General features: G+C 36.6%; 1 protein-coding gene across 6 annotated transcripts in view; it reads right to left on the bottom strand.

Annotated features, from left to right (window-relative positions):
• Positions 1-26,489, bottom strand: part of CNOT4 (CCR4-NOT transcription complex subunit 4) — a 153,324-nt gene that overhangs the window by 55,802 nt on the left and 71,033 nt on the right. For 3 of the 6 annotated variants that reach the window (XM_030932501.1, XM_030932503.1, XM_030932505.1), the window contains exons 3-7: positions 11,703-11,900; positions 4,660-4,746; positions 3,833-3,934; positions 3,003-3,128; positions 38-171 (exon numbers count right to left, since the gene is read on the bottom strand). In XM_030932501.1, coding sequence (XP_030788361.1) covers positions 38-171; positions 3,003-3,128; positions 3,833-3,934; positions 4,660-4,746; positions 11,703-11,900 — 647 coding nt within the window. The remainder of the gene's footprint in view (positions 1-37; positions 172-3,002; positions 3,129-3,832; positions 3,935-4,659; positions 4,747-11,702; positions 11,901-26,489) is intronic. The other 3 variants (XM_030932502.1, XM_030932504.1, XM_030932506.1) reach the window with 1 other exon arrangement.

The raw sequence follows: 26,489 nt of genomic DNA, 5'->3' as shown, positions 1-26,489 counted from the left end.
GAAGGTAAGATGTCTGACTATGAGTATCAATACTTACGTATCGTACCTCTGCAGTGGTGTCACTTTGTTCTTATTTTTATCAACTGAACCCGTAGATAGCTGAAGAAAATTGGGATTTAATTTATATAATTCTTGAAGTAGCTTCTGTTCATATTCTTGGTGTTTACCCGCCTAATGAAAGAATAAATTAAAACTGCAGTGGGATTCACAAAATGGCTGGTATAAAATACTGAATAATCTTCTGAATTATTAAATATATTCTAAATAAAACAAGATTTTTAAAAAATAAAACATTAAATAAATAAAATTTAAATAAATTTTTAAATAAAACAACTAAGAGAAACCTGTGAGGATATCACAAAACTTCTAGATCAATGAAGTCATTCCAACAAAATTACATGATATATATCTGATAAATTAAGGCATTTCATCAACCCATTTATTGTACAGAAAAGCATATTAAGGGGAGAACATTTTTGCTAGCTCAAAAAGTGTAAGGTCCACTTTAAACCTACTTCCAAGTCTTTAATGTAAGAATTAAGTCTTGTAACAGGTCATTACTGAGTTTTCCGAAAATCAGCCAAAATTTATGAATCTCCTTTTTAATCTGGAGATTAGCACTTGAAGTAACACATAGATGAACAGTTTTACTATATTCTTCATTATCTTGACACTAAGTAAAACTTCCATGAATTAGTTTTTACTTTGTCTTTTCTTCTACGGTTGTCAAAAGTAAAATAAAAATTAATGTATTTTAAACTCTAGACCAAGGGTCAGCAATTTACAGCCAGTTGCCTGTTTTTGTAAATAAAGTTTTACTGGAACACAGTCATGCCCATTCATTTACATATCGTATTTGGCTGTCGTTCTGCTACCAAGGCAGAGTGTAGTAGTGCAACAGAGGCAGAGTAAAGTAGTTGTGACAGGAGACTAGGTACACAGCTCAAAAACCCTAAAATATTTACTAACTAGCCTTTACAGAAAAAGTTTGCCAACCTCTGCTCTATACACAAGAGAATGCTATGCTTACTCTAGCTGGGTAGGTGTACATCAAAAGGCAATGTCACAAATATTATGGGAAAAATTAGGCAAAGATTGCCTGTGGAAGCTAATTAGACACAAAAATAAATGATAATGAAATTACTTTGAGTATCGTTTTACTATTTGCATGTATATCTATCTAGACTGGAAGAATATTTTTACTTACCTTCAGGGATGTTAACTTTTTTAAAATTACGGTCTAAATAGATGTTATACAACAAAACCAAAACAGAACAAATCAAAACAATAACAAGTGAGAGCAATTGCATTTAATTGGGCGTAATTGTATCATATATACTGCACAATGCATCGTTCCCTGTTCTGAGAGGCAACTTGCTTGTTTCAGTTGGACCTATAAATATTTCCTATGACACTAAATTTTGAGTTATGCAGTAACAAGGAAAGATTTTCTGATTTTTGCCATAAAATTTATTCAAATTTCTTTCCTACATCAAGAAAGTGTTTTAACAACAACAACAAAAAATCCCCTTTTAAAGTAATTTTAAACTCAGCTACAGAAGAGCAAGATAAATTCAGGACAACATTATGAAATTAGTTTTAAATTATTTTTAAAAATACAATAGATTTGAAATTTACATTTTTAAAACACGAAAAGTCTTGAAAATTATTTCTGGAATCAATACTTTAGGAGATATGGCTTTCACTAATATCTGTGGATAGCCATAAAGAGCTCATCTTGATATTAAAATGACTCTACAGGGGCAGTTCATAAAGACAGGTTAAATCCCATTACAAACAAGTTCCAAAGGACTGCCCAAACATTTTAGTTTATTGTTTAATATTACTTTAAATGAGATCAACTGGGTGGGACTTGAAAATTCTGATAGAAATTGACAGGAAATGTGAATAAAGTATATCCTCTACTAATTAAAATTTAGTTTGAAATGGTTCTACCTTAGATTTCATTAAAGAAGGTTTCATCCAAAAAACAAAAGAAGCATTTTTTAAGAAATCAGTTAAGTCATCTGTCCTTATTAAATATCAGATAGATCTTATCTGAACATTGTTTTTGAATCATAAAGACCATATTGTCAAGAAAACTCTGATGTATTTATTATAATGGGATTTAATCTGTACTAGCTCCAAGTCAAAAAAGGTAATACTCCATTTAACAATCTTTTCTTAAAGGAGCCCCTACCAGACTTTCTCTAGTTTGACCTGGAGAACGAAAGGTAGCAATGAATGCCCCCCACCTTCTAAATGAGAAGTATTCCTGAAAAGTCCACAGCAACAATCTGAAGTCCTCATCTACAATAGGGAAGTGCAGCATTGTGCTTTGGTATAATCCTCATTTAATATGTCGTATGGTCAACATTTTTACTTGTTAAGGCATGTTTATACTACAAATTGAAAGGAGACAGGAGAAGAGGAAACGTAAAAAAGAACATAGGATATTAAGCCTTCAATTCACCTTTTACAGGATACTGATTTAGTGGACACTTCCATGGGGAGAATAATTTTGTAAAAATAATATTAGTTTATCAGCACTGTTTGACAGTACTATTTTCTAGCAAGCTCTGTAAAGAGTATAGATTGGTTTAACGAATAATTACAATATCCCACTTAGCTTTCATTTTGTTGACATTTCTCTTAAAATAGCATTTCCCAAAGTGTTTTCCTGGTCAACTAAGTTCTGGTTGTAAATTCCCTTCGTGGATATGTATTAGCATATTTTAAGGACTCTGAGCAGTCTTGAAGCAACCTGTTCATCTTCATTAATCTAGCATTTCAAACTTAGTTGACCACAGACACATTTTTATTGTAATAATATCCTGCAGAACTCACCTTCCATTAAACACTTTGTTTGGAAAATGCTACTTTAAAGTAATATCAGTTTTTACAACATCAAATCCTTAGTTTTTGCTTTTGCAATTTTAACTAATAAAAAAAAAAAAGTACTCCCTTTTCTGCAAAGTCGATAATTCACATGACTTTACTACCTGCATTTCCTCTTTTGTGAAGCTGGCCGCCTCATCCCCCAATTCATGAAGATACATGCAGTCAGGTTTTGGACACTGCATATTCTTTAAGAAGTAACTGCAGTATTTTGTTGTACCTAGAGATGCCTGCAAGAGGAAGAGGGGTAAAGGAAAAGAAGACTCAATGTGAACTGACAACACAATAAGAATCTCCATGTTTAATGTTTTCAGGTCACCTAAAATGAGGCACAAACATGACAAAACAAAAAATATGGCTGCAAATACTAGAGAACTAAACTGTTATTAGCAGGATTTATTATAGATGAGGCTCATTTGGAAGAACTAAAGGAAACATCTGTCTATGGTTTCCAAAACTTGAACACCCAAATCTTCCCCAAATATCAAGAGAGGAGATAGACCAAAAAAATCTGTTGCATGTTATGAGTGGTTAGACAAATTCCTTTTTCTAATTATGCCATCCTTCTTCCATTAACAATAAAGCTTTGCTTAGTAGGACTCCTCACTCAAACCTGAATCAATGTCCATATATTTAAGGACTACCTATTTCCGAAGAAAATAATGGTTATATTGTCACAAAATAAGATATATGTAAAAATGCGATATTTTTAAAGATTATCCCCTAATAATGAATGTGTTTATTCCTATCTGGTAAAAGAGGACCCTACAGAAATCAGCAGTAAACAAATTAGCTATAATAGACGGTATGGAACCCTAAGAGAAACTCTTCAAATATATAAATGCTCAGTTCTCCTCTACTTACTATATTTTATCTCATCTCCCTTTTAAAAAAAAAAAAAAAAAGGGGGGGGGGATCAAGAGGATTATATTACCTTAAGTGTTCTGCCATCTACTACCACATTGTTGACACACTGTATGGCTCTGAGAGCATCTTCTGACCGGATATAGGTTACATAAGCACTGGCACTTGGACCCTAAAGTGAAAAAATCCCATTCCACTGTTACTAGTTTCAAATTAAACAATACTAAAAAAATTGTACTGCAACCTAGGGAATTCTAAAGACCTTGACTGCTACTATTACTAATGACAATAATTAGTAGTAGCAGTGGCAGTTTTGATTAAACACTAAACTAGCTCATTTGAAAGTAATAATACTCAATGAATTTTATCTGATTTTAAGAATACTGTAATATATGTGAATAAAATATTACTTTGGCTTGGCATTTCTTTTTTTAAAGTCATTTGACAGGCTCGTCAAGGTTATTAAAAAATTAAAATTTAGATTAAAAAATAAGATTTAAAGACTATGTCAAATTATGTTCTCTCAAAAATAAATGCAATCTAGAAAACTATTCTGATAACACCAGCATAACAAAGATACTATTTTCAATACCTGAAAATATTACAGATTAGAAATCACTATCAAATCCTCATCTAATTATCACATTGCCTGATAGCAGACTCACCTCCCCCTCCCCTTTACTCCATCACTAAATGTTTGTTTTACTATTTCCCGGCTAAGTCCTAGAAGGGTCAAATGAGCACCAAAAAATCCCCCACCCCACCAACAGAGGTCACTACACTGCTTAAGTCCTTGTCCCTCAAGCTTTCTAATCAGAGAGCAAAGTTTCCTTTGGAACAGCTCAGGTCAAGCACAGATCTTAGGGAGGAAAGGCAAACATCCCTAAAATTAGTTACCTGTGAGCCTGCATATGATGTGCTATTATTGATGACAACTTTATGTATTTTACCAAACTTCCCAAAATATTCTGGTCGTTTTAAAACCTATAAAAGAAGAAGAAATAAGGTATAAACTGTCCCCACTTTCAACAACTTTATCTTTATAATGGAGACATTCATCATCCCTCTTCAGCAAAAGGAAAATAATAATTTTTAAAGTTTTCTAATAAATGTCACTACCTCCTAATTGCAGTTTGTATAGCTAACCTACAGGAAATCAAGAGTCTAAAAGCTATTCTTTTCTTGACCCACTGAACAGAAACTGAGACTCACTAATTGGTATCATCTACTACGTTCTACTAACTGCTCCAATATCTATGGGATCTTACCTGTACAGTATTCTTAAACACAAAACAGATCAAAGATCTTAAGTACACTGCCATTAAGAGATGATCTTATACGAAAGCAATTCTTCGAAAACAATGACCAGAATTATGTATTAAAGGTAAAGACAGAATTGAAAGAACAGACATAGAGACAGTCTTTACTCATAAATCTATTGTATATAACATTGTTTATAAATTACACATTTCAAATACAAGAGTGCCCACTCAACCCTCTATGCTTTATGATTTATCACTGTGCATACAGTTTCCTGTGTCAATCAATTTTACCAATCTCATCCGTCTCATGAGGTTTTTTTCCCTACTTTTCCTGGTACTTAACATTTGGGAAACAAATTTATGTGTTTCTTTCTTTATTACCTGGTTACTTCTTGGTGGTTATTTCCCCTACGTACCTCATCTCCTTTACTTTGTGAACACTACATGCATTCTTTCAGCTTCTCTTACAAACTTAACCTTGGCTAATCTGACCAGTATGTAACTTGATAAAAAGACATCTCCCATAATTTGCAACTACCTCAAAATTTTATTTTCCTAGAATGCACCTTTAGACCTACTGTTCCTACAATCTCTCCAAATAGCAAGCTCTCTCCAAATGAAAGCTTTCTGCATGTACCTATTCAAGTGTGTGTAAGGTATTTCTTTCCATTCATATTTGATAATATTCTTAGACTTATAATTTAGCTATTCTGTTCTGCATTTGATAGAATCAAAGCTTCATGAATAAATCTATGGCTGGTGTATCATTAATTCTTAGTCTTCTACCTAATTAATAGAAAGTAATTAATCTTACCATATTTTATTTTAGGTGCTTGGAAGTATAAGATAACTGTTACGTTTGCACGTTTGCTGTAGCCAATTCTAACAGATTAGAAGGTGAGGTAATTACACTGAGTTTCAATCTTTTTCCACCCAAAACCCTTGAGGGATATGATACTAATAGTGGCTAACACAATGACCCTTAGGTTATTTGTAGCAAAGTCTCAGGGTTGATAAAGAGAGAAGAGCAGAGTTTGAAAAAGCTTTCTGGCTAGTGGAGTTTGGAACTGTATTCAATCTTCCAGCTGGATGAATACCAACTCAGCAACCAGCCTCATAGCTAAGACAGCTACTCCAAAGGGTTCAGTGAGGCTGGTCACAGGTTGTACTGCATCAGCATCATAGGTTTATGGCAGTAGTTCTCAATGAGGGAAGCACTCAAGGGGCAGTCTGGAAATTTGTGAAAGCTTTTATTGGGAGAGACTGTTAAAGTGACTGGGAGAGACTACTGGTGTTCAGTGGATGGGGACCAGAGATGTCTTACAAGGCTCAGGCTAGCTCGGTACAACAAAGAATTGTCTGGCACAATTTCTGAATGTACTACAAGACATACCTGAAGCTGTTTATTGAGCCAGAAACAAATTCCATATTATACATAATTACAAAGTATTTTCCCAGTTTTGCCATACATTGAGTTTACAGGAAAGCAAATAATATGTAATTAGGGGATGACTACACATGTTTTGTTTAAAATTTTACTAAGAGTTATCTGAGAAAAATCACATTATTGATGTTTCATGGCACCCGAGTTGCCCAATACATACACCAGCAACAATCTGCGTTTGTAGCTGTCACAGTCCATGATTTTACAAATAGGTGCAAGTATCTTACTTCTTTATTACATAGGATAAAATAGTAGTTTAGAGCCTCAATATGTAAATAAATCCTCCGATGATCTAGTTAAAATGCAGATTCAGATCCAGTAGATCTGAGGCAAGGCTGAAGAGTTTGCTTAATAAGCTCTGCAGTGATATTAATGTTACTAGCCCAGAGGCCACACCTTGAATAGCAAGGTTCTAGAGAAGAAGTGTCCAAGCATTTAAATGTACAAATAGTCTTTTTATAATTACTTTCTTTTTATTCCTCATTTACATATACTTTTTCAAATTATGTGTGTAGACAAATTATATTATCAAGAAGTCATTTCATGAAAGTCAAGGGGTGTTACATTAGTTTTAAAAAGTGGACATTGAGTCTGAGAAGGTTGAAGGCCACTGGTTTATGGAAATGGTTTCTGGCCAACATTTGGGTGTAACACCTTTATAACAACATCAGATTGGTTTGTAATTATGATGACATGTTCACACTGCAGCCAGAATGGTACTGTCAAAGCACGAATCTAACCACATCACTCTGTTCTTAGGAACATTCAAAAGCTTTCCCCTGCCTTGAGGATAAAGTGCAAACTCCTTAGCATGGTTAGAAAGCCCTTCATGATCCATTACCTCTTACCTTGGCAACCTTATCTCTCACCACTGCAATGTAATCTTCCAGCCAAACAAATCACTTGCAGATTGAGGTCTTTCTCATCCAGAAGCATCTATATGGTTGCTGTGCCAGAAGCACTTTACCCCAAAGACAGGAGAGGGGTACATACCTCCCTCCTAAGGTGGAATGCTATCCTTTGTGCCTCGCACACAACACTTCTCATCCTGTTACTTTTGTAAAAAGGAAGGTACTTCTTATTTATCTACTACTACTTGTTTATCAGTGAATGCTCAGTGTCTTAAATAATGCCTGGCATATTGCAGGTACTCAATAAATACTTACTGAAAAAGTGAACTATCTTAGCATTAAACAAAAAGAATTACATGGATTTGTAACAATAGTGGGCCTCAAAGTATTAGCAAATGGCAAGTGGTTGATAAGAAATAGGCTGCCCAGGCAAGGGAAAAACAATGAATTTAAACTTTCCCTATTAACTGGAACACTCTAGATTCTGCCTAAACAACTAGTAAAATAGTATTCTAGTGAACAAATAAAGGGTATGGAGAGTAGACAGAGCACCCTGTACACAGGCACATTATCTACATACTCAATGTCACGATGTACTTCACAGTGGACCAGTTTTCCTACTAACAGTAAATAAACGGCCATGTGACAGAATCATAAATGTCCAAGAGCATGCCTAGTAACCAAAATGTCTTGTTATATATTCCTTGGGAAAACAGTCAAGTATTCATAGATACTACAGAGAAAAACAAAAGCTTGGTAATCAGATGGATGAATGAGTGAATAGATGAATGGATGGATGAACAACACAGTAATCATCAACAGAGAATACCCTGGAATAGGAACTGTAAGACCATGGGCAAGTCACTCAACTAACTTCCTTTTGCCTCAGTTTCTTATTTGTAAAATGAAATGTTGTGTCTTTAAAGTCATATAGTTCATCAAACAAGCTGCTCTCCTGGGTTATCACATATACCCAGGACATTCTTATTTATGTGCTACCTAGATAACACCCATTAATTTCTTCAAGCTGACCCTAATTATCCTTTCCTCAGAGAAGCTTTTTGTCAATCTCCACACTAGCTAACTGTTCTAATATATGTTCCCAAAAAGCTGTGTACTTTCCTTTTATAACACTCAGCACACATGTAAGCACTTAAATTCTGTCTTCCCTACCAGTCTGTAAGCTTGTGTCTGGCTTGCTAACTACTTTTCCCACTACCCCCGACATCAAAATATCTAGCAAATGGTAGGTATTCAAGAATTAATTTGCAGAATAAATCAATTACGTCCTCACAAACCTAAAATTTTAGGACTTAGAAGGTGATCATCATTACCTCTGATCTAATCGTTGGCTCTAATTACCTTGTCTTCTAAGATCTTTTTTTTTCTATCAACCAACAAATGAATACATTTGACAATCAATATTGGTATGAAGATTTTTGGTATGCAAAAATTATTTTCAAAATAAGCTTTAATTGTTCCTAAACTCTCCTATTCTGTCAATCAGAATTAGGCCAAATATCAAATTGTTCATCATCCAAAGATAAATAAATTACAAGGATCCTTCTCTGACTTGAAAATGACACTAAAAATGTGAACCTTTTGAGTTTTCTAGTGAAGTTAACTTCACTAGAAGATTTCCAAATACTAAAAAGGTTATAAAAACAAATTAAGAGAACTGTAAAAGATATTATTTAGAAGTGGTATTATTTAAAAAAAACAAAACACTTGTCTCTGATCTTTCTGAATTTTCAAGAGAAATAAAGGAAAGTGCCCATTTATTTTATTTAAGAAAGTCCAATGTCCTCTCACCAAGAAAGAATTATATCAAACATATAAAACTAGTAGAGTATATTTTTAAGCATAGACTCATGATAAAGTACTCTCTCTTTCAGTAGTCACCACTTAGATTCATCTCCTTCAGTATAATAGTTCAGATTAATCTTACTAGAGTTACTTGAAATGGAAATAAGAAATCTCTGTAAGTAAATCAAAAACACAGTGGCTCACACCTGTACTTCCAGCACTTTGGGAGGCCAAGGCAGGTGGATCACTTGAGGTCAGGAGTTTAAGACCAGCCTGGTCAACATGGTGAAACCCCATCTCTACTAAAAATACAAAAAAAAAAAATAGCTGGGCATGGTGGCGCATGCCTGTAATCCCAGCTCCTCAGGTGGTGGAGGCAGGAGAATCACTTGAACCCGGGGGGTGGAGGCTGTAGTGAGCCAAGATCATGCACTGCACTCCACCTGGGCAAAAAACAAACAAACAAACAACCCTCTTATAAATCACACAGCCAAAAGAAGAGGTAGGAAACTTATATTCCAAATATCATATTCAGTCTATGCCTTAATTTCATCTAAATTTTGGATGCTATTTCATGTGCCTCCAGTACTACAGTTGAGCAGATCCAAGATGTATTAATAAAAACAGGAACATCCATATCCAAGAGCTCTCAAATCAAGATAAAAGTCCCATTCATTTACTGGAACTGCACTTTTAGAAAGGCAAAAGTAGATTATAGGTTGGGCGCAGTGGCTCATACCTGTAATCCCAGCACTTTGGAAGGCCAAGGCGGGCGGATTGCTTGAGCTCAGGAGTTCAAGACCAGCCTGGGCAACATGGCAAAACCCCATCTCTATAAAAAAAATACAAAAATTAGCCAGGTGTGGTGATATGCACCTGTAGACCCAGTTACCTGGGGTGCTGAGGCACAAGAATCACTTGAGCCCAGAAGGTTGAGGCTGCAGTGAGCCATGATCATACCACTATACTCCAGCCTGGGTGACAAAGTGAAACCGTGTCTCAAAAAAAAAAAAAAAAAAAAAAAAGTAGATTCTAAATCAGTAAGATTAGTACGAGTAAATACTGGCATAAGTGCCCACTGGTTAGAGGAGTATGTAGAAGTGCCCTGTGGTTAGAAAAAAAGTGGCTCACACCTTTTTAACTCTATTTTAGAGTTAAAAGACGGAGATAAAAGGATTAGTGCAAAGTTGAGGTGTTGTTCAAGGAAATGATCAAAGGTGAGGTAGGATTCTGTCTGCCTGAGGAATAATTACTAGCTTAAAAAAAAAAAAGAGGGAGAACTGGCTACAGAACTTGAGTCATACACCTAAAATGAGCTCTTTGCTGAACATTTCTTACTGAAGAAGTTTTTTTCTGTATCAACTCTAGACCACTCCTTTGGATTTGGAAAGAACTTGGTCTCCTGAGTATCATGTAACTAATGACTGCCAGCATCCCTGGACCTAGGTCCTAGTAATTCTTGAGTTGCCTCCATGTTTACCATCCATGACAGATCCTTCTTAGTAATGTCCCCAACTTTCACAGGGTCAAAATCATTTCGTATTGATTTTGAAGACCTGTATAGTTGCAACACATATAAACACATCATCAATAAAAACTATTTTTTAAATTAATTTTTACAAAAACAGACATTATACTCCTTAAAGATCCTCCTTCTGGGGCCTTTAACATGCTCAGCTAAGTCCAAAGGTTCCTACCTCCTTAAGCATGTTCACTACAATCTTTCTTCTGATGGGTACCATGCCGAACATTACTTTAAACTCTTCTCAAGGATCTTTTGGAAGATCCCTCAAAACCAGCTCTCTCCTACCAAGTAAACACTTTGCCTGTCTATCAGCTTATATTTGCCTTATCAACAATCTAGTCAGTATCCCATGGTATATCAGAAACTAAAAATTACCAGATGCATATCTAAGGGCCTCAAGGAAAGTATGAGTTCGACATTACTCTAGTAAGGCTTGCGGCAGAAGAGAAAAAAGAGGTACTAAGAAATAAGGTTAAGCTCTCTCCTCCCCCTGAATGAATAACAAAGAAACTGGTCCTTTATTTCACATTACCAAATTCTCCCTCTTCCTACAAACTGGTTTAAAATGAGTAAGTAAAGAATGATGATACAGTATAGCAACAGGTCTGAAAAACCAACAATTACTACTTGGGCATACTTTTTTACATCTAGGTTACTAAAATCTCTAGTGGGTTCAAGAAACTGCATCTCCACTGCTGGTCCTTATATAGATACAGAAAAGAGGAAAGAAACAGAGTATTCATGTCACATGTTAGCCTTAACAGCAAAATCGAATCATTATCCAGTTTTAACAGACTGTCAGCACGTTAGAAATCTAGTTCAACTCCTTAGTTTTACAACTGAAGAAACTGAAGCCAAGACAGATTAAGACACTTGCCTAAGATCACGACTGGTCATTGGTTTCTTAGCAACTATTCAAAAGTAATTCCTTATTTTCTCCTTTAAGATATAATGTGAGGAATCACACAATTGAGCAGGTTAAACTATTATTTCCAAGTAAGACAAGGAAACAGAAAAAATATCAAGATGACAAAGAAAACAAGAGGACTTACCTCTGGGTCTGCTAGGCGCTGAGATAAACCTACAACAAAGACGAGGTTTTTTTGTACGACACGTACACTAGCCAAATGTTTGCGATTTTCTGATATTTTTTGTTTTCTCTCATTTTGTTTCTGTTTTTTCTCATTCTTTATCCTTTGCAGTTCTTCCTGGGAGAGTGGTTTATAAACTGCTGGGTCTTCTGGATATGGCTTTAAGCATGAAACAAACACAGAAGTTAGCATTAAATTAAAAAATAAAAAAACTGCATAAGTAATTATCCGATTCTCGGTGGTGGGTATGTGGGTTATTTGTTACGTTCTCCATTTATGAGAATGTTTTAATTGCTTAAATTTTTTTTATTTAATAAAAGACAAATGTTAAATAAAATAGTTCTAATAAAAAAAATTTTTGGAGTTTAGCACAGACCACTTTTAGTGCTAAAACATCTACGGTTTAAAGGCAAAACAACAACAAATCAATCTTGATATTCCCTGCAGTGTCCAACAGAGTTTATGGGAAGATTAAGCTTCTAAGGTGCTACGTAAGAGGCAAGGAGTGTAAGTTCTTGCATCTAAATGTGGATTTTACATATTATAATTAACAAATATTTAGTGAAAAGCTACTACTATGTGCTAGGAGATTAATGAAGTTACACATTTGTTCTTAAAGCAATTATTACTGTGTCCGGAACATAGTAATCTCTCAGTAAATACTAGCAATCACACTATTGTGTGATCGTTTCTTTCTTAGCATTTTGATACCATTTTCATTCCTACTATTAAAGCCAGGGCTACTAAATGAGGGCTCTGGAGACGGAATGCTGGCACTGAATCCTAGCTCAGCCATTACTATCTGAGTGACTTTGGTAGTCATATGACCTTTCTACCTCAGTCTTCTCATCTGTAAAATGGAAACTACAGTACTTTATTTATTCACCTATAAAGTGATTAACACCATGTCCTGCATGTAAGTATTCAAAAGCCAATTATTACTACAAATAACAAATAGTTAATGATAAATGGAAGATGCAGCACATTATTTTTTCTTTTCTTCCCCCCCGCCACAGACCCCTGCACACACAACACCAACATAGGGGCACATTAAATGCCATAATATGTTAAACTGGATAGGAAGAGATTCCAGGGATGGAGACTCAACTGGTTGGGAAATTGGCACCTATCAGAATATAAGAGTGGGGAACAACAGAAATAATGCCAAACCAAAAAAAAAAAAAAAAAAAAAAAAAAGGTGGAAACAAGGAAGGGTGGAAGAAATAGCCACAAGCCTGAAATTTTGCTACGATTTTAATGTAAAGTTAACTTCCATCTCTTCATACGTAAGTGTAAAAAAAAAACAACTCTCAAATTTGTGAACATACCCAGGCTAATGTGGATGGCAACTAAGAAAGTGAGGTTTTACCTTATATTCCTCAACTTTTACTAGTATATACCCTGAGGTCTCCAAAAAACCCTATTCTTTCCCTTCTATTCCCACTTTCGATTTTAACTTACTGCTTTTTAAGAAAACTTAATACTCTTCATAGTTTATCTTATCATCAATGAATTAGAGCTGGTGACCCAAAAAAGAGTCAGGCTTAATCCTTAGCAGTTTGGTAGGATATAAACACCCATACCATTTGATTCCCACGTTAAGAATCTGGATCTTTGAGTTAGTTGATCCCGTTTGGTGTACTCCAACTTATTTGTGAGTGGAAGGCACACAAAGCATCTTGCTTAGTAATTTACCTGATTTTGGTATGATTTTAGGACTTTCTCCAGGATCATATATAAATTTAGTATGATTTCAGAAGCTCAATAAATATGTGCCAAGCGAACATCAAAAGCTACTCTCCAGAGTTGAAAACTTAGCATTTCTTTTAAAAGCCACCAAAACACACACACACACACACACACACACACACACACACACACACACACACACACTTTTAAAAATTAAAACATAAATTATTTCTTGCATTTTATACTTAAGGAACCAAACTGTTAAAGATCTATTAAGTTCAGTTCAGTTCCTCAATCAATTACGTAGTCTTCCACATTTAAGTTTTTTCTTTTTCTTTTTTTTTTTTTTTGAGACGGAGTCTCGCTCTATCGCTGGGGCTGGAGTGCAGTGGCCGGATCTCAGCTCACTGCAAGCTCCGCCTCCCGGGTTCCCGCCATTCTCCTGCCTCAGCCTCCGCAGTAGCTGGGACTACAGGCGCCCGCCACCTCGCCCGGCTAGATTTTTGTATTTTTTTAGTAGAGACGGGGTTTCACCGTGTTAGCCAGGATGGTCTCGATCTCCTGACCTCGTGATCCGCCCGCCTCGGCCTCCCAAAGTGCTGGGATTACAGGCTTGAGCCACAGCGCCCGGCTAAGTTTTTTCTTAATGCTTCCTGTCAAAACTTTCTTCTCCACTTACTCTTCTGTACCTACATTAATTATCTCTTTCAAGTCTTAATCTATCTGCCTGGATGATTTTAATCCCTTGAAGCAATTTGGAGCTCTAAAGGCACAAATGTAAAAAGATATAAAAGCAAACTACATATTAACTAATTAAAATACTTTTCTATAAGATAACTTAAATTTTTCATTTGCACCTAGAAAAGATGTTTTCTACCCCAGAATTCCTGGGGTAGCTCCTTTTGAAGTGTTTACAATTAAGTTCATTTGAGGCTCACGCCTGTAATTCCAGCCCTTTGGGAGGCTGAGGTGGGCGAATCACTTGAGATCAGGAGTTCAAGACCAGCCTGGCCAATATGGTGAAACCATGTCTCCACCAAAAATATTTTTAAAAATTAGCCGGGTATGGTGGCATGAGCCTGTAATCCCGGCTACTTGGAAGGCTAAGGCAGGAGAACTGCTTGAACCCAGAGGCAGAGGCTGCAGTGAGCTGAGATCATGCCACTGCACTCCAGCCTGGGTGACAGAGCCAGACTCCTTCTCAAAAACAAACAAACAAACAAACAAACAATTAAGTTCATTTCAAAGCTGTTGCTCTTCACTAACATCTAAAATAGTGATGCTCCACTGCCTGAATGGATCAAACATACGGATTGCTCCTAGTTTTGTTTCAAAGTATAGTTGATGCACTGCATTTTACCAGTCCATAACAAGGGAAGTACAAAAACTGAGATAAGCATTCAGAAACTCTCAGAGCAACTGACACTACCACAACATTCAGGTACATCAGCAGTGGACTCTGCAGAATAAGATATGTTTCAATGTAGTCAAAATATTAGCCATGTATAATAGCAACCTTTATCAGTCTTCAACCCACAGGGGAAAAGAAAGAAAAGAAAAATCTGATTCTTCATCACAGACAGTGTAAGAAGCAATGATGTAACTTTTCTGGGACTTAGATTTTTCTGAGAACTGGCAGAATGTGACAAACACCCTCAAGCTTTTTCCTTTGTTAGCACTATATGAAGTTGTATAAAATACTGATTAAACATCAGGCAAAGTCATGTAATATTTGAAAATGCACAAACACAAAAAAATTGATGGAGAGTGACATAAGAAAAATCAGGTTGCAATATCAACTCTTATCAAGTATATTACTGATGCACCATCATGCTGAGCATATAACAATGAGTTATACTGTTGTCTGAGTCTTTTTGCTATGTTATTCCAAGTTTTGTTCCTATGGAAATATATTTCCATCAGGCTTCAAAGTCAATGCTGTTGGAACATAACTGCTACACAATACAAAAGATACAAACACAGGAGAACATGAGACAGAGTATTCTACTACAATTTACCCTCCAAATATATCTTATTCCAGTACCTTAAAAGAAGTTATAAATACTAGTTGTTTAATCTTAACACCTGAAAAATATAAAATATGCTTACCACAAATAGCAAATGCATAATCAAAAGGTTTATTAGCTTCAACTTGTCCAAAACTTTTATTAAAACATTGGAAAAGCATGTATTCCAAAATAGTTCCTCCTCCATTATAATTCCTTCTCTACACACATCACCATATATACCTACTGTACAAACCCAAGGTCAGAAAATCAATAAACTAACACAACAAAATAAGGATGAGAGGTAGACTATAAAGATGGGAGGGCTGGCTGTGGTGACTCACACCTGTAATTCCAGCACTTAGGGAGGCTGAGGTAGGAGGATTGCAAGACCAGCCTGAGCAACACAGTGAGACCCCCATCTCTACAAAAAATAAAAAAACATTAGCCAGGCATGGTGGTGTGCACCTATACTAGCAGCTGCTTGGGAGGCTGAAGCAGAAGGGATGCTTGAGCACAGGAGTTCGAGGCTGCAATGAACTATGATGGCATCACTGTGCTCCAGTTTGGGTGACAAGGCAAGACCCTACTTCAAAAAAAGTGGGGGGGGAAATGAAGAAATCAAACATGAATAAATGCAGACAGTAAGACTCACAAAGCTAATACTACTAGTACTAAAAATGAATATAAAGAAAAATACAAAGGCCAGGCGGGGTGGCTCACGCCTGTAATCCCAGCACTTTGGGAGGTCGAGGTGGGCGGATCATGAGGTCAGATCGAGATCATCCTGGCTAACATGGTGAAACTCCGTCTCTACTAAAAACACACAAAAAAATTAGCCAGGCATGGTGGCGGGTGCCTGTAGTCCCAGCTACTCAGGAGGCTGGAGCAGGAGAATGGCGTGAACCTGGGAGGCAGAGCTTGCAGTGAGCCGAGATCGCGCCACTGCACTCCAGCCTGGGTGAGAAAGGAAAGAAAGGAAGGAAGGAAGGAAAGGAAGGAAAGAAAGGAAAGAAAGGAAAGAAAGGAAAGAAAGGAAAGAAAGGAAAGGAAAGGAAAGGAAAGGAAAGGAAAGGAAAGGAAAGGAAAGGAAAGGAAAGGAAAGGAAAGGAAAGGAAAGGAAAGGAAAGGAAAGGAAGAAAGAAAAATACAGGCTATTGTATTTTTGGCTGGGTGCGGTGGCTCATGCCTGTAATCCTAATATTTGGGAGGCCAAGACATGCAGATCACCTGAGGTCAGGAGTTCGAGACCAGCCTGGCCAACATGGCGGAAACCCTGTGTCTACTAAAAATACAAAAATTAGCCAGGCGTGATGGCAGGTGCCTGTAATCCCAACTACTCAGGAGGCTGAGGTAGGAGAATCACTTGAACCTGGGAGGTGGAGGTTGCAGTGAGCTGAGATCACGCCATTGCACTCCAGCCTGGGGGACAAGAGTGAAATTCCATATCAAAAAAAAGGGGGGGCAGGGAATACATCCGATCAACTTTTTGACCACAGCACATGTTAAATTTCTAGGAATAACTTATATATAGGAATAACAAATGAAAAGTTACAAGCAGAAAATTTCTCTTTAAAGGTACTATTGTGTATTATACATCAAACTAACGCAAAATAGGTTGCCTATGGAGAATTATTTAGATATAACATTATCTTTAATAGTGATAAACTTCCAAGTTACTAGTTAACATGGTTTGCAGTTTCTAGTGTAATTAATTTCTTCCATATGTGTAGTTATGTTTCCACTTTTATTCCAAATGCAATTATTTACATGTCTTCTCTTTACTTTTTATTAAACTTGCTAAGACTTTAATTATTTTATTGGTCTTTTCAGAGAACCAGCTCTAATCTTTATTGAAAAACTTTTTATTTTTTTCCTATTTCACAAAATTCTGCTTACTCCCTTCCACTGTCATTGGGCTTATTCTTTTTCTAATTTTTTCGATCCCTTCTACTGTCACATTACTTATTCTTTTCTGATTTTTGTTGTTTTCCAATAAATGTATTCACAGCTTAACTTTTCTGCTACATACCACTTCTGGTCTATCTGGTCTCATGCCAGATACCACTATCTGGTCTCATGCCAGATATTCAGAAGTCATGTTCCAAATTATTGATTTAGAATAATTTGTAATTTTCATTTTGATCTCTTTAAACCAAGAGTTATGGAGGACCATAATTTATGTATTATAGGTAAATTAACTTTTAAGAAATCCTTTTGCTGTTAACATCTAATTTGATTATACTATTATACTATTTTTTTAGGGTTCTGGTTTCCAGTAATACAGAGCTAATTAACCCTCTTACTAAAAACTATGAAAAATACAACATAAAAGTTTTTTTTTTTTTTTAACTAAAATCCTAAAAATCTAACTAGGAAAATCCTAAGCCAATTTTTGGTTGAAAGTAAAAATTCAGAGGCTAAACAGAAAATCTGATTAACAATAAATGGGGTAGGGAGAGAAAGAGCTGAGGAGAAAGAACATTCAAAGCCCAACACCAGCCCATGGTAGTCTTTGGCAAGACAGGTCCCATGATAAGGTGAGATACAGTCCACTTTCAAACGGTGGGCTCAGGATAAGAACAAATTACAAACCGGAGGATAGTCTCAGGGTAAGAACAAACTACAGAAAGGTCAGAATAAGGTAAGAAAAAAGGGAAAGTACATAGGGGAAAATCATCCTGGAGAAATTGTTGAAGTCAACCCTTAGGGAAGAGTTGCAGCATGGAGATATATAGCTTGGCCAGACCAAAAACCTTTAAGCACATGGCAGCTGTAATGCCAATGCTTAGCGGACCCAGCAGAAGCCAAATTGAAGCCTCTCTAGAGAGGAGTAAATCCACGCTAGTCCTTGGGGAACCTTACAAATAATTTTCTCAATGACAACAACAAAGAAGCAGCCACATTAACCAAGCACAAAGAAATACAACAACATGAGCAACAATAAGCAGAAACATAGCCCACAGACTTCAGCTACTGGAATTATTGGGCAAAGATTTTTTTTTTAAATAATGCTTATCTGTTTAAAAAGCATATAACCTTGAAAATACTTATAGGGTATAATAATCTATTTTAAAATAACAGCAAGAGAAAAAAAAAAGAGCAAACATTACTTTCTAGGAATGGAAAACACAAAACCAATAGTTAAAACTCAATGGACATATTTAGGGGCAGATTGGACCCAAAAGAAACTATTCACATATGAGGACAGATCAGAATAAATCATTTACTAAGGCATTAAGGAGAAAGAACATACAGAAAACAGATTAAGAGACATAGAAGACAGTGAAAAAAAAATCTGAAAAATATTTAATCAGAGTCACAGAGGAGAAGAAAGAGAATAAAGGTAATATATGAAGAAATAATAGCTTAATTTTTATCTTGAACTAAGGAAATTCAACAGCCCACAGATTTAAAAAGTCTCCCAAGGAGGATAAATTTTTAAAATACACAAGGGAGTTTTACTTTTTGGAACTGGCTAATTTATCCATTGTGGCCTGTTTTTTGACCACAGCTCTTGTATTTAAAATTGTGACAAATTTATCTGTACAAAGCTATACACACACATGTGCACACACACACACACACATCTTGCTAATTCTGTTATTCAAATTCTCCATTTTCTTTTTATTGTCTACTTCATCTATTTCTAAAATACAGAAGGTGAAGTCTCTCCATTATAAATACAGATGTCAGTTTCTCCTGGTGTTTATAACGGCTCAATATACTTCAAAGCTGTACTGTTAAGTAAATAAAGATTCATGACTTTGTGGACCTTTTGCCCTTTTAAAATGTGTTGGATCTTGAATTTCATTATGACTAATATCAGTACTATTATATCTTCTTTCCTATGATTTCCATTTGCCCACTGTATCATTTTCCCCTCCTTTCATTGATATTTTTCTTGAATATGCTTCTAGTCAATCGGTTCTACAAGTTTTGTTAGGAAAAAGAGCAGTCCCCCATTTTCCCTCCTCCTCTGCAACCAGTTGCCTCTCCCTAGAAATAATCATGTTGACTCTTTTAGATGATTCTTTGTCATTTTCTACCATATCTCTAAATAGTACATTCATATGGTTACTTCTTGATTTCTCAGTTTTAAATATCATCACATTATGCAACTTGAAAACTTAGCTCTGCCAGTTTCCCTCATCAAACATCCCGAGTCCACTTTCTAATTTCTACCGTAACTTTGGTTAGGGCAATATTCAGGATTACATTATTATAAAATGCAAATGTTATTTACACACTTCCACTTCCAGCCATGGAAGTAACAGACTAGTCCTATCATCATAAACAACTAGAGAACTAGACAAAATACAGGAAATAACTATTTTCAGACACTGAAGAAACAGGCAATGAACAGCAGGACTGTGATCTCTGAGAAAAAAGAAATAAAACAGACGAATACCATAACTATCCCAGCTTTCTGCTCTTCCAGCACTTACCAGATCCTGGTACTAGGTCCAAAAGTCATAATGAATGGAGGGGAGAGACAGTGATAAAAATTAGAAGAAGCTGAGACAGAAATTTATGGGGGCAAAATACCACAAAAATGGAGTTAGCCCAGAAAGAATTCCAGAGGTCTACATAGAGGAGTACTGTGATAGCTAGTTTTCACAGGTGTCTTTCCAACAGAGATACCTAGTAGAGTCCACACCAATAATGAATTTAGAAAAGAAATAAAAAAAGAATACAAATGACATGCAAAGTCTTTCAGAAGGCAGAAGATGAGGGAACATTTCCCAACTCATTTTATGTGGACAGTATTCCTTTGACACCAAAACTGAAAACAATACTAAACTACAAAGAAACACCCTTCATGACAGAGACACAAAAATCTTCTGAAAATATTAGCAAACTGAATATAAAAAGGGTAATACTTCATTATCAAGTAGGGTTTATCTTTGAGAGGAAAAGCTGATGCAAAAATTAACATAGGCCAGACATAGTGGTTCATGCCTATAATCCCAACACTTTAGGAGGCTGAGGCAGGAGGAATGCTTGAGGGCGGCAGTTCAAGACCAGCCTGGGCAACATAGTGAGCCCGTCTCTGCAAAGATAAAAAAATTTTTTTTAATTATCCAGGTGTGCTGGTGCACACACACCTGTAGTCCCAGCTACTTGGTAGGCTGAAGCAAGAGAATTGCTTGAGCCCAGGAGGTTGAAGCTGCAGTGAGCTACAATCAGGCCACTGTACTCCACCCTGGTCAATAGACCAAGACCCTGTAGCTTTAAAAAAAACAAAAAACGTAAGTTACCATTTCAACAGAATAAAGGGAGAAAAAAGTATAACCATCTCAAAAGTATCAACAAAGGTATTGGGCAAAATTCAACACCATTCATGATAAAATCACTCAGCAAATTAGGAATAAAGGAAAACTTCCTCGACCTGATAAAGACCATACCAAAAAATGCACAGACAGCAACTACTTAATGGTGTAATACTTAACGCTTTCCTGCTAAGATTGAGAACAAAGATATCTTTCTTGTCACTTCTTTTCAACATTAAACACTAGAGGAGTTACCCAGTAGAATTAAGGCAAGAAAAAGAATTTAAAAACACAGAGCCAGGAGCAGTGACTCATGCCTATAATCCCAGCATTTTGGAGGGGGCTGAGGTGGAAGGATGCTTGAGGCCAGGAGTTCAAGACCAGCCTGGGAAACACAGCAAGACCTCTACAAAAAATTTTTTTAAACAATTAGCTGGGCATGGTGGCACATGCCTATAGTCCCTCCTACTGGGGAGGCTGAGACAGAAGCACTGCTTGAGCCCAGGAGTTCTAAACTGCAGTGAGCCGTATTTGTGCCACTGCACTTCATAGCCTGGGTGACAGAGCAAGACCTTGTCACTAAATAAAATTTTTAAAAGCAGAGATTGGAAAGGAAAGAGTAAAACTGTCCTTTTGCACAGAACACATAATCACCTATGTAGAAAATCCTAAGGAACCTATTTAATTAACAAGGTTTCTTGATACAGATGGTCAACATTCAAAAGTGGTACATTAGCAATAAACAACTGGAAAATGAAATTTTAGAAACAATATTGGGCTTGGCACGGTGGCTCACGCCTGTAATCCCAACACTTTGGCAGGCCGAGGTGGGTGGATCACAAGGTCACAAGATCAAGACCATCCTGGCTAACATGGTGAAACCCCGTCTCTACTAAAAATACAAAAAATTAGCCAGGTGTGGTGGCATGCGCTTGTAGTCCCAGCTACTCGGGAGGCTGAGGCAGAAGAATCGCTTGAACCCGGGAGGTAGAGGTTGCAGTAAGCCGAGATCACGCCACTGCACTCCAGCCTGGGCGACACGAGTGAAATTCCATCTCAAAAAGAAAGAAACAATATCATGTGCCATAACTCAAAAAACATAAAATATGGATAAATATAACAAAACATGCTGTACTATTACGTATACTGAAAACTAAAACACTGCTAAAGAAATTTTAAAACCTAGAAAAATGTAAAGATATACCTTATTCATGAACTAAAGGAGTCAACATTTTTAAGATGTCATTTTTCCTCAAAATGATCTATCTATACAATTAATGTAATCTCCATCAAAACCCCAGTAGGCTTTTTGTAGAAACTCACAAACTGATTCAAAAATTTATGTGCAAATGCTAAGTACTTAGAATACCCAAAATAAATTATAAAAAGAATAACAAAGTTGAAAACCTTGTCACGCCAGGTTTCAAAACTGACAGTAAAAAGACAGTTTGGTATGAGCATATGGATAGATATAATCATCAATGGACAAAAACAGATGCTAGTATTGGATTTATACATTTATGGGCAATTGACTTTCAAGAAATATTTCAAAACCAATCAAGAGTAAAAGGATGGTCTTTTCTGCAAACGATGCTGCAACAACAGAATATCAGCATAGGAAAAAATATATATATCTTGACCCCTACCTCACATGTGAGCCACTGTAGCATAGTATGATTGCTTTTTCATTTCTGTACAACTTTTTGTTTCCCCTAGAGTTAATCTGTTTTGTCTGGTTATATTTTTAGGTGTTTATTACTAATTCAACCATCAAATCTCTTCCAACTGGCAAAATGGCCTCACAAGACATTTCTCTTTTGGAACACCAAGTATTCTTTTAATTTTATCTTTTTCTACAAATCCCTCTTGGAGTTTTCTGATGTGTTGCATTTTGGACTGGTTGCCCTCTTTACCTTGGGCACAGCTGTCATCCTTCCCCATCATTTCGGGAATCCAGGTGCTTCTCTCCTGCGTTGGATCTCCTGTTTCCTTTATCCCATGATTCTCTGTTCTTTATTCCTTCATGTTGGTGGGGCACATCCTCCAATAGATTCCTGAGAGAGAATGCATGGAAGGTAAAAAAAATTTTGAGGCCTCTCACGTCTGAAAATGTCTTTTCTTGTACCTTCACACTTAACAGTTGAGTAGATACGAATCCGAAGATGAAAATTAATCTCCTTCAGAAGTGTCTTCTAGCTTGAAGTCTTGCTATTGAGAAGTCTGAAACAATCTGAATTCTTTGTCTTTTACGTGCGATCTACTTTTTTCCTCTGTGGAAGCTTGTAGAACTTCTTTGTCTTTGGTATTCTGGTATTTCAAAATAAAAAAGTTTGTGCTGGACACCTGATAGGCCCTTTCAATCTGAAAATATGTTCTTTGGTTCTGGGAAATATTCTTCAATCATATTCTTGGATGATTACTTCCCCTCTGTATCCCTGTGATCTCTTCCTAGAGCACTTAATTGTTTGGTATTTGACCTCCTTGATTGATTCTCAAATGAACTTAATCTCTTCTCCCAAATATTTCATCTCTTTTGCTTTTTGTTTCTCAACTTCATCTTCCAATGCTTTCCTTCAGTTATTTTTATTATATTTTTATTTTCAATAACAATGGTTACTGTTCACTGAATATTCTTCTTTATATCATCCTGTTCTTTTTTTTTTTTTTATCTTGAGGTAGTATCTTGCTCTGTCACCCAGGCTGGAGTGCACAGGCATGAACATGGCTCACTGTAGCTTCAACCTCCTGGGTTCAAACGATCCTCCCACTTGAGCCTCCCAAATAGCTGGGACTACAAGCATGTGCCACCACATTCAGCTAATCTTTCTTATTGTTATTCGAGACGAGACTGCGCCATGTTACCCAGGCTGGTCTCAAACTCCTAACCTCAAGCAACCCTCCCACCTTGGCCTCCCAAAATGTTGGAATTATAGGCATAAGCCACCATGTCCAAACCACCATCCTGTTTTTGTTTCATAGATACATTATCTTCTATTATTTCTGAAACAAAAATAATAATACTTCTGTTGAAGTTCTCATTTCCTTGTATAGTCTCTGGTTTCCATGGGAATCAATACATAATGCCACATCAGTGTACCACGTATGTTCCCATATCTGCTGTTTCTACCAGTAGCTTTCTCAGAAATGCTGCAATGAAAGGACACATAAAAGCAGTCTAAGAAAAAAACCAAGTAGCCTGTGCCTGTGTTTAGCAGCCACAACCAAACAGGAACACTAACCTCTCTTGGTTTTTAAAACCTGGCTGTCCTTGCTTTTCAAAGCTATTAAAGCTAAGATAAACTTTCTGCAAAACAGGCACGTTTCATATTGTAGACCAAAAACAGGAGCTTGATTCAACTAGCTCCCTACTTGCATCTCCCAAGTTTCTTCAGATCATTTCAATATGCCACCTCACAGCATGGCCTCTGTAGACCCTCTCTCTGCAGGGTTGGGTTACATGTAAATGGTAGTTTCATGACCCTCTCTAGGCCTCTAGCAACACCGTGGTTTTCCTCTGTGTTAACACAACCACTGTAGATGGCCTCCAGAGACCAAAGACCTGCCCGACTCTGACCGACACAGGCAACTTCATAATATTTATCTTGCGCTATGCTGAGCATATTCTCTGGCAAGACTAGGCCAGGTCTCAGACTCCAAGACTCTCTGCTGCCTGCAATACAAAGTCTGGTGACCAGGAGACCAAGGAGAGGTTCTAGGATATGTGATTAAGTCAACAAGAAACCAAAAAATTATTCCTGGCCTAATAACAATAACCACCTCAGCTAAAGATTTAACTTGGAGACCCTAAAAGGAGGTTGTCTTAGACCTCTGTAATCTGGATTTCTTTTTTCTGTAACTGGTGGAAAGTTTTAGTGCTTATCCTTAGATAATCTTTTATCTTTTCAACTCATGATCTTATCCAGTCTCATGATATTATAAATAACATACTATATGCTAACTGACCCCCAAATCTTTATCCCCATACCAGAATCTTACCTGAAATCCAGAAATGTACATTGATTCACCTGTCTACGCAATATCTCCACTTAGATTTCTAAGAGGAATCTCATACTTAACATGTCTAAAACTGAGTTTCTGATCTTCTCAAATATCTATTCCTGGTGAAGTCCTCCCCATTTCAGTTCATGGCCATTCTTTACTTCCAGGTGTTCAGTCAAAACCTTGCAGTCGCCGGGCGCGGTGGCTCAAGCCTGTAATCCCAGCACTTTGGGAGGCCGAGACGGGCGGATCACAAGGTCAGGAGATCGAGACCATCCTGGCGAACACAGTGAAACCCCGTCTCTACTAAAAATACAAAAAACTAGCCGGGTGACGAGGCGGGCGCCTGTAGTCCCAGCTACTTGGGAGGCTGAGGCAGGAGAATGGCGGGAACCCGGGAGGCGGAGCTTGCAGTGAGCTGAGATCCGGCCACTGCACTCCAGCCTGGGCGACAGAGCAAGACTCCGCCTCAAAAAAAAAAAAAAAAAAAAAAAAAAAAAAAAAAAAAAACCTTGCAGTCATCCTCAACTCTCCATTTGTTTCTATAGTGGTTCATGAATAATAAAGTTCATGAATCTTGGCATGTGTGAAAATGTTTTATTATGCCTTTACACATTAATAAAATTGAGAGCTCTCCTTTCAAAGTTACATTCCCTCAAAATTTGGGAAAATAAATGTATCAATTAGTTTATTTTCTATAATTGTAAAATGAAAATACTGATATTAATTTTAGCCTTGTTCTTTTGTATTCTAAATATTTATCTCTCACAAGCTTTTAGAGTTTTCCCTTTATTCTAGATGTTCTAAAATTTCACAATTATATAAACAGATACTGATCTTTTTCAGTCATCTTGCTTCACACTCACAGGGTCTTTCTAATCTAAGAGGAATTTTCGTCTATTAGTTCTTTGATTATTTCTTCCTATTCATTTTTAGTTCACTCCTCTGAGACTGCTCTCAGCAGAGATTAGAACCTGTGGATCTATGTTGCTTTTCTTTCATGCTTTCAATTTTTTCTCTTGTTATATTATATTCTTCAATAAAAACCCACTCAGCACAAGCTTCCAATTTACCAATCTGCTCTTGAAATGTGTCCATTTTGCTTTTCAGGCCATCTATAAGATTTTTCCAGATCTCTCTAATTGGTTCTTTTCATAAGGAAAAATAGTCTTTCTACATGAATATGCCATTCTCTCTTTCCTTTCTGAAAGGTACCAATGATAGTTTTAAATGTCTTTCTGTTTTGTTTCCTGTGTTAGGATCGTCTATTTACTGATTTTTGTGCTTCTCTTTCATGATGTTGGTTTTCCTCAAATCTGTGTTCTTTGCTTTTGCACATCTTTACATGTGAGAATCCTGGTAATCTGCCTATAAATGCTATTTCTGTCTACTGCAAGATTCTCCTTTGTGACTATAGCAAAGACATATTGCTTGACAGGTAATCTACTAGGCACAGAAGCTCCTAGTTCCTCCAGAATGCTTCCATTAACCTTAAGGCTCTGATTCAAATTTATAATCACTGTTTTAATTAGAGGGCATCTGTCTCTGCTACAAGGTACAAAAAAGGGGGTAGGCCCATAAGGCTGCTCTGAGACCCTACTCAACCAACTACACTGATATGTTTCCTAGGATCGTGAGGCAGTGCCATTCCTTTTTTTTTTTTTTTTTTTTTTTAAAGCAGTTTTCTCTTGAGCTGATCTAATGCTTCCTCCTTGAAATTGTTTCCAACGTCCTTCTTGTCTTTCAGAGATTCCTCACACTTTCTGGTATTTCCAGGACAC

The sequence above is a fragment of the Rhinopithecus roxellana genome, chromosome 6 (assembly GCF_007565055.1).
Source record: "Rhinopithecus roxellana isolate Shanxi Qingling chromosome 6, ASM756505v1, whole genome shotgun sequence".
Classification (NCBI taxonomy): domain Eukaryota; kingdom Metazoa; phylum Chordata; class Mammalia; order Primates; family Cercopithecidae; genus Rhinopithecus; species Rhinopithecus roxellana.
The sequence above is the reverse complement of the archived record's forward strand: the minus strand, read 5'-3'. Positions and strand labels throughout refer to the sequence as shown.